Consider the following 16,344-nt stretch of genomic DNA (forward strand, 5'->3'; position numbering starts at 1 on the left):
TGAGAAGTATTTTTTTTTTAAAGCTACAGAAATTTCCTGAGCTTTTAACCTTTATTTCTGAGAAGAGATGTTGTAAAAAAGACTAGGACATGGGGCAGAGGAAGGACATGGAACATTCTTTTTTTTTTCCCTACCAGAAACCTGAAAATCTTTTTTCCTCTGACCTGGGCAAGACAGAACACACTATGACTCTGTAACTCGATATTTTGTGAAAGAAACAAATCAGCTCTATCTGCCAACTTTCACAGTTTCACTGAATGACATGCTGCTTTATGGGGCAATTCTTGATTGCATGCAAAAGCCCATCTTGCTTTCTCAGTTCACACTCTTCCTCCTGCATCCCGATCCCTCCCGGACTCCTGCTGCTCATGGCACCTCTTCAACTGCCAGAGCAATCACCCCCAGGCAATGAGGGGGGAGGAAAACAACATTAAAAAATAATAAAAATATATGTTCTTGTGTGTTTTTGCAGCTAATGTTTTCTAACTACTGTATCTCACCTTTGCACTGGGGTGAGGAGTTTATTTCCAGGTGGATCTGTGAAACAGCAGACCTCAGAGTACATTGTGTTTCCACCTCGCGTCTCCCCGTGCAGCATCCCTCCCTGCTCCACAGAGAATCCATTGTACACTGAGGTTGGGGGGGAAGGGGGGTGGGGGGGGGAAGGAGGTTTTTAAGCCAAGATTTAAACCCAGGAAGTGACTCAGCTGCTCTGAGGGAGACAAAGGCAGGAGAGAAATTGATGGAGAGCAGGGTGATGGGCAAAGGACAGAGCCCCCTCCTGCCCTGCAGGTTGCACCCCTCTGGGCAGCCTGAGGTGCAGTGCCCTGAGGAAACAGCTTTGGAAATAAATTTCAAGATCCTCTTCTAAAGCCACATTGTTACCAGAGGGTTACTCTTGGTGATAAAAAGGTTTCTTTTCCTCCAGCTGGAAAATAGTTGAATAGATTGTTCTATATCTGCGGTAATGGCATGTTACATCTCTGTGCCAGATCCACAATACCGTGCTTGTTCAGTGTGGGAAGCTGTTTAAAAATGACTTTCCTATTAGAGTATATAGCTTAGTCTCTAGATGGAAAAAGCCAGATCAAAGATATAGCATTTATAAAACTGCTGGTTAAAAAGATAAAAGTGAGATAACAGACATCAATTCTTCACTATAAATCTCTAGGTTTACTACAACATTAAAATTTCCAGTAAAAGCAGGGTTTTATATACCTGAACTCTAATGGCCTATTCTGAAAATATTTATGTCAGGAAAAGCATGGTATTTGCATGCCAAAAGCATTTTTAGTGCCAATGTTTAGCATTCCCTTCCCATTTAACTCCTTCCCATCTACTCATGAGTGCTAGATGCTCTGCCTTGCGCCTACCTGTTGGATCTCCTCACGCAGCCTCCTGGAAGACAAAACTCCGGGTGCATACAAAGACAAAAAGTCAAATGCTTCTAATTAAATAGCCACTGCATAAAATACTTGCCTGATGGCTCAGGATGGAGTCTCTAGCACGGTCTGAAACCCAATATTTTACCTCCACACTTTGTACATGAAATGACTACTAATCAAAGCAAAAGCCAGGGACGGAAGGACAGAAAACTGGGCAACACAACACAACAGCTCAGAAGTAACAGGTCAGAACTCTACATCATTAGATGAGGTTTCTGGAGGTATGGGTAGTACTCCATTAGATTTATTTTAAAATCAAAGCATGTTCCTGTGAGAACCAATTGTCTCACCCTCCACATACAGGCATTTTCATTTGGTGAGAAGGGCATTTGGCACCTATGGGGCCATAAAAAGAGCCATTGGTAGGATTGATGCTGCAGAAGAGTATTGATTTCACCCGTTTATTTCACTAAAAATTAAACTTCTTTAGGCAAAAAATGCAGGCTAGCGGCCTTAAACTGTAGTGCATGGGACTCTCAGAGGTATGGAGCTTGATATTACTGCAGTTTTTGTAAACTGTAATTTCTGAAATTTAAAAAAGCTTTAGAAATTTAACTTGATTTTCAGCAAAGTATTGCTTTTCTTCCCTGCTACATACTAGCACATACAAGCCACAGGTTTTCAGGATAAACCGTAACATAAATCTAACTTCTCAAAACATAGCAAACATACAGAAACGCTACAAGTCTCTACCTGCCTTATCTCTCACGGCTCTTAGGTATGGGGGTTTTGTTTGCTTGTTTATCTGTTTTTATGGAATAAAATTAGATTTCAGCATCTGTCACCATCAAGGAAAACTCATCCCTGGCTCCCACATGAGAACATCGTAACCACTGCAGAGTTACTGAACCATGATACCTTAATGATCATTATACAAATCAACTTTTTTTTTTTAATAACAAAATTAAGAATGTGCTTCCATAAGTACTCGAACCAGACTTTCAGGTTACAAATTTAATAAAAACCCAATACGATGAAATTGTAAAAGTAACGTACGCCACAAAATTTTATGTGTGGATTCTTTTAATTTAGAGTTATTCAGGTGTGCTGATTAAATTTTAGCAAATAATACTGTTGGCATTGCCACTCTACCATTAAGAATCAACAATCTGCGAGAAGAAACAAAACACTTGGTAAACCTTTCTGTCTTCCTTTTGTGTGCATTTTTGCAAAGCTTTCTTTTCAACATAATCTAACAAAAAAACCATGCAGGCCTATTAGAAAGACAACCTACAATAAAAGCATAAGATTTTAAACACGGACATTAGGTGTTTTGCTAATTAAAGTTTTAAAATTACCCAAAGATATGTTGTATTCAGGAATTTGAATTGTAATATCTTCCTTAGCTCCTCAGTATAATCATATTAACTTTTGAAGTCTATATTTTGAATTTAACAGATTTTTAATTTATTCTGTAGATAATATATCATTAAAAACATAGAAACTTAAAAAATATACAGAATGTATGCATTCCTGTATGGAAAAAGACTTCAACAATTGAAGGAATGTCCTAGCTGTCTCCCCAAACCCATTCAAACCCATGCACCAGATAGGCCCTTTCTTTTGGGATCACCAACAAGCTGCCAGTAAAGTGCACTCTGAAACTTCAAGCAGGCAAATCATCCCTCACCTGAGTCAGCAAATAAACTCTCTAACAGCGCTGCAACCTCTGCCTAATCCCACGACCTATGCCACAGCAGGCCCCAGCACCCAGCTGCTTTGTTGAGCATCAGGTTCACATGCGGTTGGTCCTCCACAACTCAGGAGGATTTAAAAATAAAACTGTTAATAAACACATTATTTTCTAATATGTTTCCTCCAGACTTTTCACTGTAATGAAGTGATTATCCCAGGATTTCCAGTTCCACTCTTGCCAAAGGCACAAACACAGCGCAAGGGAAGACGCTAGTTTTTTACCTTGGCGCTACCCAAATAGAAACTCCTCTAGCGCATCATTTAGTAACAATTCTGTACAAAGTGCTCTAGTCAGCAGAACATTATCTGCAGTCTCCTGGCTCAGGCAAGCCCAGCCACCTTGCAGATGCTGGCTGCTTAGACATCCAATCTAATGTTGCCCCAAATCAGTTTATTAAGGGGAAAAAAAAAAAAAAAAAAAAAGGCCTTCTAGGCCTTTGTCCTCTCTAAGAGCTGGTTTAGGTCACATATGATTTTATACCACAACTCCAGACTGCACTCAGAAATTAATTTTTTATATCCAAAATAAGATAAAATCAGCAACGTTCAATTTTAGCAATTTTTAAAAACAAAAATGTTAACCAACACATCATGTTCTAATATGTGTCCTTCAGACTTTTTACTATAACTTGGGTTGTTTCAGGATTTCCTGTTCTGAGTATGGAACCAATACCTCCAAATTGAAAAAATATCAGTAAGAGATTTCTCTCAAGAGAGGCTCTTTTAGAGAATATGTTTGAACAAGCCTCCTTTTGTGCAAGGGAGACTTTTTTGTCCTAAGAAATGTTTACTTATACCACTGAAGAGTTCCAATGAGAATCTTTTACAATACGTGTACCTCCTTTAGTATATGTGGCAGTGCTACCTATTCAAAGATTATTAATTGGGTTACTAACAGTCAGCTAGTTTGAGAAGGCCCAGCACATCCTAGTCTACCTAGGAGGTTACTTCTGCAAAGCAGCTTTCTGGTACAAATAACACTATCTAACTACAGACCTGAAAACTTGCTAGACACATAAATTAACATTACATTGCTGAAATTGGGAAGAAAAATAACCCCTGAGAACACAGGTATGATCACCAGAATAAAATGGAAAAGAACTATGTGTTTGGTGTTGTTTTCAGTACTTAGTAGCAAAGTTTGTACAAGAATCTAAATTTTATAGCAATGCTCAAATAAACCTGCACTGCATCCTCTGGAAGCTTTCAGGCTTCATTTTGGTTGCCTGTCCCTTGGAAAGTCAGCACTGGAAGAGCTGACCCACCTAGAAATTTTAAGGCTTTGCACTTAAATAAATACACTATCACACAAATCAGATCAGAACAAAATTATGTGGGCTGACAGGTTGGCTTCATACCTTAGCCATACAGAAGACTGCAGTGGAAAGGAGAAGGTGCAGAAAACGGACAGTTCTCTAACCCCAAGTTTTGACATGTAAATAAAGACATGTGAAGAGTACACAGGTTGGAAGCTGCTGTAACATTCTATCATAATTAGAAACATTTCAAGAGCTCTGTAATTTCCAATCAAAATTACAGTAATTTCCGATATACAAGCCATGATTCATGATAGAATTTTTACATTCCATGGGAGATTATAGTGGCCTGATGTATGACACACTGAGTACAGCACTAACATAAACAATTCAGTTTAATGTTTAAACAGCACTTGGTGTTTAGAATCCCACAATAAAAGAAACATATTATTGTTGAAATTATCACTTTGACAGTGATTGAAGGGTAGGCAGGCATGTGGCCTATAAAGCTATAATTTTTACAGTCCACAGCTTGAGTTTAATCATTTTGATACAACATTTCCAAAATATCCCTTTAAGTGCTCCTTACACCATATAACTTAAGAGACAACATCCTTTCTGTACAATGAAGTGAACTCCAAAATGTGAACAGCACAGAAGTCAAAAGTTAAAGCCCTGTTAAAAAGAAAACCAGCACTAAAATGCTGATGGCCCAAGAAACATCAGTCTAACTGAGCTTCACTAGCATTCCCTGGAGGATGCTGAATTTTTCTATGAAGTAATTTTAGAAAAATAAAGAAGTGATAAAGTGCATTTAACACTTAATCTAATATGAAAATTCAACATTTGCAACCATTGGTGCCTTTGGGTTTCTTTCAAGCATTTGTATAACCGTAGTCTTTCATTTCTCTATATGTTTTTCCTTTACTTCTTGAGTACATTCTCACTTAAATCAATGCATTCATATACTCCAGTGATCCTTCTCAGAAGACATGTCATTTATGATAATCACACCCAACAAGTGCTTTCTGATTTCCCTTTTGCCACTAAACTTGACAGAAAATCTTCAGTTAAAGAAAACAGAATAGGAAACCACAAAACAAAGGCTAAAAAACTGAATATGCAACGTATACATATGCAACCAAGCAAACATTGTGCTCCACAAAATTACACATATTTTCTCAGCTATAACTTGTACAACTGTAATTTTTGGGGGGTCTTTTTCTGTTGGTATTATTTTTTTTTTTTTTTTTTAATTTTTTTTTTTTTTTGACAGCCACACTCATGTGTGGGTCTGTCAAATTTTTTTTTTTTTGCAAAAAAAACAGCACCCCAGCATTCCTCATTGCAGCACATGTAATTGCAAAACACCAAAGCCTCAAGATGACTTTGGTAGCAATACCCAGATCCTGACCATTGCTTTTGCCTGATCCACACCAGCTAAGAACTGATGAACCTCATCCCTTCTGAGCCACGCCACAATCCATGGGCACACAGGGAAGGTGTCTGGCTGGTGGGGAAAAGGGAGTGAGAGATGTCAGGAAGCTGCTTCTCTACCCTGCCTGGGGAAACAGAGGTTACCTCCAGACTCAGCAAGGAACTCTGAGTTGTTGTACTGGGCTGATACACTGACTCAGCTACCCATTTTAACTCACATAGAAACTGATCTGGGAGAACAAGTGCACAGGACATGGAGCTCTTTGAGCCCTGGGAATTTTACCTGGCTTTTGGTTGCCGCAACCTTCGCAAACAGTGCTTGGGACACCTTAGCTCTCTTCATTTCCTGCTGAATCTCATCATAAATAGAAGCATTAATGTTCATGGAATTGTTTTCTGGTTTTCCATTCCTCTCTGTAGCAATAGTAGCAGTTTTGACCTAGAAAATATGAGACATTTTTCATTATGAAAAAGTTATTTTCCTCTCTTTCCCTCCCTAAGCAGTTCCCCTTTGCATTTTATTCCTTTTATCCAATCTTTCTCTGATATTCTTTCAGAGTTTTGCAGAATAAACATTGTTAGTCATCTATGGTTCAAGCAATTGGGAAACAGGAAAATTCAGTGCATTGTAAGAGGTGAGTGCATCTGAAATACAAGTTACCATTAACAGACCACTGCAAATTTCAATATCATAAATTAGGTGGAAACCTGTCAGTCTTGTAGAGACTTGTGAATCCTTACATGATTTCTTTGCCCCACACAAATTAAATAAAAATTGTAAGTGCAACATAAAAGAATCTCTAATGAAATAGAAATCTGACAGATATATCTTGGTTCATGTCTTATGCCCAGTACACTCAAATGCATGATAATGTTGAAAAGTTGTGGCTTTAGATTGAATTTTTAAAAAATTATCTTATCAGTTTGGTTCTTAAGCTGTTTTTAAGAGACAGTTTAGAATAATGCATACTTTAACCACTCCTTCATGAAACCAAGATAGGACTTTCTTAAAGCTACTGATTCTAGTTGTATTTCACTTACATACATCAAATATTTATTCTTCTTCCAGTCCAGATTAAATAAACACCAAACATGTAAACAAGACAGAATGATTACAGTACCACCTTTATGCTGCATCTGCAGCACTAAGGAAAACAACAAAAAAATAAATCAGTAGCTTCATGATGTGCAGGAGACTATCCTTTCCTTCATCCTCTGGAAATGATGGAAGTGATGTTTCAACACCAAGCATCATCCCACCAAGGTTAGACTGCAGTTTCTGCAATATCAGTTGAGAGGTACAGAAAATCAGCAGGTACTCAGCTTATCCTACAATACTCTCAATAGTTAAGGATAACGTCTGTCTTTAGCAGTTACTCTTGCAAGACTTGCTCAAGATCAGTGGACCTAATGGGCCACTAATCCTAAAGTGGATCAGAGGAAAGGAAAACTGGATTTCTGCCAAGAACCCACAAAGCGATGATGCAAACAAAATCAAACCTAAGATTTAAATTCTAACCTACTGATTCATACTGAGGTTATTGAGAACTGAAGTTACACAGCTAGTTTAAGACAGTCCTTCAGGCTAATTCTAAGTCTAATGGACAGAGCCTAGCACTTCCAGAGGTGATTCAGCCTACTCTTAAGTACGTGTCTAAACCCACACTTTCACTATCAGTTTGATCCAGTGCAAGTCAGCATCTTCCTGTGCTCTGAAGTCCCTTGAGGTTCAAAAGGAAACCATGACAACATGATAATTCATCTTCTAATCTCACTCTCTATGAGCTTTCATATGTCACAGGTCTCACAATATGGAGAGTTGAAGGCTTTGGATGAGAGATGTACTTAGGCAAATCAGCAGCCCATTTTTTCCTAGAAATGCCATGCTCAGTTTGTGTTAGCTATCATCCATAGTGCTTTTAATATAAAATAATCAAGCCCAGAAACTGGGAGTGCATGCCACTTTTGCTAAATGAGATTTGTCCATCAGGCTTTTCAGGAACTGTGCTAACACATGCCCATTAACTACAAGGGGCAAAACACCAGAAGAACAAGGTGTCCACAAGCACTTCCCCTTGCCCCCATTAGGGCAGGCATTAGCACTTTCTGGTGTCTGAAAACAAGGGTCCTAAGTAGAAATAGAGAAAAATCCCAGAATGTGGCATACAGATAATCATGTGATTTTTTTTCATCTAAAAACAATTAGTACTTTGCAGCCATGCCTTTTTCTGCAGTAGCAGAGACATTGCAGAAGAGGATGGCCAAGCCTGAACCAAAGGCTACTGAGAAACATTTGAGGCACCTGGCAGCAGGCAGTGAGGAGCAGCACCATGAAACTCTCTCCTTCCTACTGCAGAGCAGGAAAAGGTATGCCTCACACCAGACAAATCAGTACAGGACTGCAAGAGCAAGTGCATCTCCTAAACATCATACAGTGAAATAATTTAAAAATACAAAATCAGTGGCAATTTTATAACCTTTAAATAAGAAGGACATGATAGAAGATAACTGACAACTGGTGGGGATGTTAAACATACAACTGAAGACAGACTTATTTCTGTGCATTTTTCTGTAAAAATCAGCCTAAGCTAAATTAGAGAATGAAAAAGTGATGGCTTTGTCAACATGCCTTCTTGAACCTTGGGTTTAAATTTTGGGAAACAAATTTCAGTCCTTCTCCCCAGAAATAATTTTAACTTGAAACTAATCTTTGAAGGACCCAAGAGGAAGATGAAAAGATGAAGGTATTCAGCTAGCATACACAAGTTTTTTGGGAAGGAAACACTTTGCTCTTGTGATCTTGATCAAAATGTGTCTCTTCTGTAAGCACACTGCCTTTTTGATTGCTACTGAGCTTCAAAGGACAGCTTCATGTTGTAGCAGTACTTCACAGATCACTTAACTGAGCTGCGAACATGCAGACCATCAAAAACCATCACACACCATGCTGTAGACATAATTTAAACTATGTTACTCGGTTCACACTTCTCAATGTCCAATTTAATGTGGATATGCATTTAACCCAAGGGAATTACTGAAAATCCTCATTCTGGTTTTCCAATCACATCTGTCTTTATACAGGTACAATAAATTCAACAGCATCTAATATGTCATCAAAGTTAAAACAAACAAACAAACTCCTATTGCCTTCTGTTGATATTTAATTAGGGAACACTAATTGAATTCAGAAAACACAAATATCTGCATCAAAAAGCAGCATTAGCCCAAAGATCTTCAGGGGAATAAAGTCTTAAAGTTATAAAATGATGGGTTTGGGGATTACCTAGAGTTGTGATTTGCAGTCATACCTTCTCCCTCTCCAACTCAAGTATAAAAATTCTTCTCCTGTGTCTTAATAATTTCTCTTCAAAGATCAGGTATAGACTCTGGCTGGTCTAGATGGACTATTGGTCTTCTCTGGTCTGATGAATTCCATGCAATAATGCCAATTAACCTCTTGGAGAATATCCATACATATAACTGTTTCATAATTTATACATAAGCAGCATCCAGGCTGTTGTGTTGAATTTAAAATTGAGTTCAAGACAGAGGCTGTTTGAAGCTGGGTTGAAAAAACACCCTCCTCCTCAAAAAAACCCAACAGAAAACAAAAAAGCTCTCAACGGTGCAACTTCAGGACTTGGGAGAGGAGGTGGAAAAAGTATTCATTTTGGAGAGAAAAACAAAACAAAACATAATCTCTCATCTCATCCACACTTAAGCACAACCTCCCACCCCACCCACACCTACAGCCACATTTTCTGTTTAGGAAAGAAACCATAGATCAGCTAGTTTTTGTTTTTTTGTTTTTTTTTTTTTTTTTTTTTTGTTTTGTTTTGTTTTGTTTTGTTTTGTTTTTTTAGTAACCAAATTTTGCAAATACTGACTGAAGAGGGGAGCATTATTTTACAAATGCAACACACTGAGAATCAGGAATTCATTTGGCCATCTTCCTATCACCAATCAATCTAGTCTTCTAAGAATACTTGAAACAAAATAACATTTCCATCTCCTCCTGGCCTACCCAGATATATCTTCTCATCAAATAAGACTGATTACAGCAGTAAGAAGTTCTGGATTAACTCAATTTTCCTAAAAAAAGGGTAAGTTGTTGTCATAGAAGGAATAACCAGTATGAAGAGGTTTCACAAACACGGAAGTTCATTCCTTCCCCATCGAAACTGAAACAAAAAAATCTTATATAACACATTCTCATAAGTACTGTTTTAGCTTGGGAACAAAAATCTTCTTTAATCCTGGTTTAGCTTTTAATATTACATTGTACATTAAAATTCATAAAGTAGTTCATTCCAGGCAAAACAAACTACTTTTCAGTTCTGCTCTGCAAATAGCAGAGGAGGTACAATAAACGCTGTTGCTTTCAGAACAGCTTTTATCAGGACAAGGTTTACTACTCCATTATTACAGTGGCGCCTGGAAGTGCAGTTATAGTTAAGTGTCAGGGTTTCCATTAACTCTCCTCCATGGTGGTTTTTGTGGAGGTGGGAGGAGAGGATTGCATTTATTATTTTGTTCATTTTACTTTTGTTAAAATGCAACTTGGCACAAATATTATCAACCTAAATCTAAAATTTTGCCAACTTGAAAAAAAATAAAAAAAATTGTTGGTGGTGATACATGGCACATGCATATGGGACTCCACCATAAAGTTTCAGGGAAGCTGGTGTTATCCAGAACTTCTTGCAATGGAGATTCACTGGTCCTCAAACACCACCAAAGTAGTGTTCTCCTAGATAGCAGTCTTTCAAGAGTAACATCCTATCTCTGAGACCCAACCCACGATTGCTTTAACTTGAAGGAACTGTAATTTATCTGCAGTTAGAGAGACCAGGATTGTATTTATGAGATGAAGGTTTTGGTCAATGAGTACCTAGAACCATGACTCATGCAAGATTTTGGCTACTTCTTAAAACATTGCCTTGTTAAAATAATATTCTACTCTTGACATTACATGTACTCTATTTTTACACAGGATGATGACGGGCCTCAAGAGTTAACACAAATTTTCTTCAGGGAATATGGGTGGCAAGAAAGATTTCTTCCTCAGCTCTGCGGAAATGGGGATTACTTGTGTTGAGAAAAAAGCGCTTGTAACTGCAGGATGGCTAAAAACCTTTAAGCAGAATATTTTGGAAAAGAAAATCTGTAACTTGGCTATCTCTATCCTCCTCCACAAATTGTACAGAGGAGGGGGGAATCATCTTCCCTCCACATCCCAAACTGCCCTTACATAAAGGCCATCCCTAGCACCTCATCATCCTCTAAAGTATCCCCAGATTCTCTCATTTCCACATAACATGCAATAGACTCGTTCTCTCAGCCTGACCTAGGAATACCCCAAAAAGGCCTCTGTGGGGTGATCTGCAAGATGAAGGTGTTGAAGAATGGGGAGAAATTTTAAAATAAATAGAACATGAAAGGACCTTTTCCCTTCCTTCTAGATTGCAGAGGTTAAACGATGTCTCCATGCAGTACCTACCTGATGGAGATGCTAATACTTATAAATTCCAGTGCCCCAGGAAACAGCCTGACAGACAGGCTTCTGCCCCAGGGGTGGCAACTCGAACAATGTCCAAGGGAAAAATCCTTGTGTACGCCGTCTCCTTGTGCTCAGTCCACCAGTGTGGAAGATAGTAGCAGACTTTTACAACTTGACCAGCTTAGAGGGCTATATACGCATCCCAAAAGCTCATGCATTAGAGGCTAATGATTTCAATTAAAAAAAAAAAAAAAAGTAAGATTTTGCATTTTGTTTAAGTCAGAGAGAAAGGGAGAAGTAACGGGGACAAAGAGCTTCTTAAAGGATTTCAAAAAAGAATTGGAAACAATCCAGATACATTAGCTCAAGTAGCAACTAGTGAGAATGCTGTAAAAATGAGATAAATTCAACAGTGTTCCTTCTAAGTCAGACACCAACGTTTATGCTTGGTGAGTTCCTACTATCCAATCAGACCTGCAAGGTCACACTTTCTGTTTTTGCATACAAGAGAATGCAAAATTTACACAGAACAAGCTCAGTTGCTAAATGGTTAAGTCTGCTCTACTGTCTGGCCACCAGTTGGCAACACAAAAATGCAAAATAGATCCTTTTCAGGATGTTTATTTTCACATCCTTCCGAAACTGATAACTTGCAATTGCAAAATAAACCTTCATGTGTGGCATATTAGCTCCCATTTTATATGGTTTCATAGTTTAATTGTTTCAAACATTGCACTGGTCTAAAGATTTAATATTAAATATGTTGGCTCTTGTGTAAATTCTGTTAGGATAAACGGTCTGTTTTCTCTTTCAATGGTTATCCGAGAAGCTCACAGTCAAGCTGGAAAAATATTATGCTGTATTCCTGCAAAGTGATCTTTAAATAATTTCTTATAATAAATTTAGTAGCAACGATGATAGTAGTTTTATTTCCTTAGTATCAAATATTCAATAAACTGTGGACATTTTGGGGAAGGTATCACAGTAGCAGTTTGCACTGAAAATTTTGCAGTATCCTGACTGTAATTTATTTCTGCTGTGATTTGTAAAGTTATACTTGCCAGTCTTACAACTAGGACAATTTCACTATTATTTCAAACACCAAGTATTGTAGTTATCTTACCAACACAGATATTTCAATTTTCAAACTTAGGACTCTGAACACTTAGCAGCAGGTGAAAAGTGCTTCAGATGTTTATGGTGGGGAATTCTGGAAACATGTAAGAAGGTCACAAAGAATCACAACTCAGAGGTTTCAACATTCTCAATCTATTCACTAGGGAAAACGTGAGTGTTTTGCTGAATGACAGAGAACAGCACAACAACTGGAAAAATAAGTGCTTTGTTCTGTAGACCTCAAGAATTAGTCTATAATGTTTCCTTGTAAACTTGCTTTCCTTTTGAAAAGGATTAAAACAAAAATGTATGCTGTTTCCACTTTGAACTGTCACAATTAGGTTAACTATACTCCTGACTACTCACACTAAAAAAATGAAATGTAATTATGAACAAGAGCACAGTAGAGACAGATAGATTTAGCCCCCCTTTCCCACCGAATCTGGACTTACAGTATGTTTTGTCAGAAGAAAACCCCTAAGTCTCACTTTCTTTCTGGCTGCAAGGGATTTATACAGTTTAAAGTGTGAATTAAAACCAGTACAAGGACTACCTCTGACTTGACATCCTTCAGGAAGGTCCTGTAATTAACTCTGTTCTTTAGCTGTGAAATTGCCCAAGACCACTTGAGACAGAGTGAGACATTACCTTGGCAGAAAGAGATAAGTTAAGAAGGAGGGTTAGCCTTGGCTCTGAATTACCTGGGCTGTGGGAGCAGGTATAGATATTAAAACAAACTCAAATGTTATTTTAAACAGTTATCTCTATTTAACTATTTCCCACAAAAGCATTACTATGTAAATAGATTTTTGTCCTTTATCTTGAAGCATATCTATAGTGGATTTTATAGACTAAACTCAGTTAATGACAACAAAAACTACACCATTAGTACAGTCTGTTTTTTCTGCTAAAAATTTCTTCTGTTGTGGAAAGTACTGCAGCAGGTCAAGGTGATCTTCTGTCCTCCCTCCTACAATTTTGTTATTCGTTACTTTAGTGTGGTCCTTAGTATCCATTAGCTGAAGGAAACTTAGAAAAATAATCTCAAGAGGAATTTATAGCATTCTGAATGGGTATAGAACATAGTCACAGTCACAAGCCTATGACTGGATAACAAAAACCTGCTGTTTTTGTCAAAAAATCACCCGTCACAAAATTCACACAATCCTAAAGCTTTGCTTTGTTTAGCAAAACTGGACTGTGTATACAGCATGATTCCCATATATCTGCAGATCAGTTTGGATTCTCCTTGCATAAGTACAACCTTGAGCCAGAGCAACGCAGAGTATTTCTGAAAATATACAGGTTTTGGAGTGAACCATGTTTCTTTGTGGAAAGCCTGTGCATTCCTACGGCTCACATGCATTTCTCATATACCTTAAAACAAGCACCAGTTTCCTTGATCCACACAAGGACTGCCCCATTGAATCTCTCGATCCTACTCTATCAAACTCTGTAATTTTTGAAGAATTAAATAAAATAAATTTTAGAGAAATCAATAGGAGTTTCATTTTAACAGGTACTACATGAAGCTTTAATGAACATATCCAAATCATTCAGAGCAATGAATATAGCAAGCTGTTATTTTAAGCAGTTGTCAGTAGCTCAAGATGGTAAAAGCATGCCGAGCATTTTGGGACGGGATCTTCTTCCCCTCATCACTTTAGTTTTACCTGTTTGCTTTCTGGAAAAAAAATTTTTAAGGCACTAGAAGGTACTCACACTTCTGTTTTCATTCCCTCTCAGCTTAATGGTCCAAATCCTTCAAAATCCCTATCTGAAGTTATAACATTAAGAACCTAAGAATTTTAAGAAAAGATGACAGCTAAAAGCTATTATCTTCCGTGCCCAGTAAAGCTTGTACCTCAATAAAATGAGCAAAAAATTCTGTAGGAACCATAATGGATAGAATTTATCTTAAAATTAGAAAATAGGTAGTAATAAAGTGCTACTATCATCTATTATATTTCTTAAATTTAATTTGCAATATGCACTGCAAGTAATGATTCTGAGAGTGTTTAAAAAGTGCAACAGCAAAAGGTTTCTTCTTTTTCAGAAAGGTCTCACCCAGAGGGACAGTGAGAGAACACAACAAGCAAATCCCAAAGGCAGAGAGAGAGGTTTACTTGTGGAGGGCGGCTGGGCGGTGTGCTTATGAGAGGTGCCGGGCCCATCGCAGAGGCTGCGTTCAAGCTCCTTTCCCTTTCATCCTGGTAAATTCGATCTCGTTCTGCTTCCGGCAGCTGCAAGAAGTTCTGCATAGCCCGAAGATTTACCAGCAAGGACTGCGAGGCAGTCTTGGGATCCTCTTCTTTTCGGAGTATTTCTGAGAGCAAGCCCTGTAAGGAAGGAAGAAAAAAATAGGCTCGAGAGTTAGCCTAGGTGAGTGTCTGTAAAACTGCGCTCTGCGAAGCCACTGCTTATCAGCCCTCATTCTTCTTACCTATAGTCTGGGAATGAGAACAGCAAATGCACAGTTCACTCCACATAGGATTATATTAACGGCATTTTAGGTAGCAGAGAAGGGAGCCTCAATTGTACCCTTAATTTTATTAAGCATCTATTTTAAATACAACATAAACTGAATCTTCCTAATACATCTTCCTCCTTTTACTGGCTTAACTTGCCATGATATCTTTCACAGTTCACAGATAATCACGAGACATTAAGGGTAAGTGAGATACACTGGGGGGTTCTCAAGCTTCACAGGCAAAATGCATACCCAACCTTAAAAAAAGGCTTTCCACATTTCTAGCGACTTAAATAGATCTTTGAAAGGATGTGATATTTCACAACTAATCTGAAACTATAAACTTGCAATGTTCCTAAAGTACTGCTTCACTGACTCAGGGCCATATTTTTTATAAGTCAATATTTCTTTCTAAGAGTTGCATATTGGAGTTTAACAAGTAAGGAAACTCGCTGGATGCTGTCATGCTCCGCCTTCTTCTTGCACCTTCCTCTCTCTTCATGAGGATAACCCTAATCCTCAAACAGTCCATTGCCTGGGCTATTTATATTTAATGTCAACAGGTTCTTGACACCTCCTCTCCCTGTCAGATTCTCCTTTTAAATATTCGGGCATTCAAAATGCTCTGCTGTCTTGGATTAACAAGATGGCGATAAGAAAGGTAACTTTTGGAAAACCAGATGTGGATTACTAAGAATAAATATTGTTGCCATGCTGGGAAAGAGAGAGGATTGGCATGGGAGGCTCTTACTCATAGTATAACAAGGAAACACACATGGGAATTTCAAGAAATAAAGTAACCCAATGTTTCTTTTCCTAAAGAACTGTTGTAAGTTATTCAGGATAATGGAGGGGTAAATAGAGAGAGGGAAGCAGACAATAAAAAGCCAAAACTAAGATAGGCAATACTGACTGAGAATATATATTCCTAAGGGGGTACAAGAGAATGATATGGCCAAGGGAATCTTTTTGGGAAGTCTGATGCCCACAGCACCTGTGGAAGTTGTCACCTCTCTCAAAGGTCTTATCCTTTCAGGCAAAAGACCCTTAGGGAGGTGCTGCTGCAAAGCCACTGCTCTCAAGCAGCTGTGCTTAGGCAGGTCTAGGGCCCACCCAGTGTGGTGTGAGCTCTGCACTTCCCTGTCAGGCGATGAGGACAGGGGTATCAACCACTACACCTCAGCCAGTGTGATCCTCATGGCCCTGTCAGTGCCTGCACACATAACAGGGAAATGGGATGGAAAAAAACAAACAGTCTTTCCAGCATTAAGCATGAAAAATATTTCAGAGGAGGATAGAAAAACATAATATTGGAGGATTCTTTCTTACCACTTTTCATGATCCCTCCTGTTTTCTGGTATCCAGGCATAAATTTCTCAGAGGGTAAATAAACAAGTTACTGACAAAAGTAGCATTTGGGTAATG

General features: G+C 38.2%; 1 protein-coding gene across 5 annotated transcripts in view; it reads right to left on the reverse strand.

The window, feature by feature from the left end:
• Positions 1-16,344, reverse strand: part of SATB1 (SATB homeobox 1) — a 92,127-nt gene that overhangs the window by 20,541 nt on the left and 55,242 nt on the right. For all 5 annotated transcript variants that reach the window (XM_053980510.1, XM_053980499.1, XM_053980528.1 and 2 more), the window contains 2 exons: positions 14,576-14,788; positions 6,117-6,272 (listed from right to left, as the gene is read on the reverse strand). In XM_053980510.1, the coding sequence (XP_053836485.1) occupies positions 6,117-6,272; positions 14,576-14,788 (369 nt within the window). The remainder of the gene's footprint in view (positions 1-6,116; positions 6,273-14,575; positions 14,789-16,344) is intronic.

The sequence above is a fragment of the Vidua macroura genome, chromosome 1, assembly GCF_024509145.1.
Source record: "Vidua macroura isolate BioBank_ID:100142 chromosome 1, ASM2450914v1, whole genome shotgun sequence".
NCBI lineage: Eukaryota > Metazoa > Chordata > Aves > Passeriformes > Viduidae > Vidua > Vidua macroura.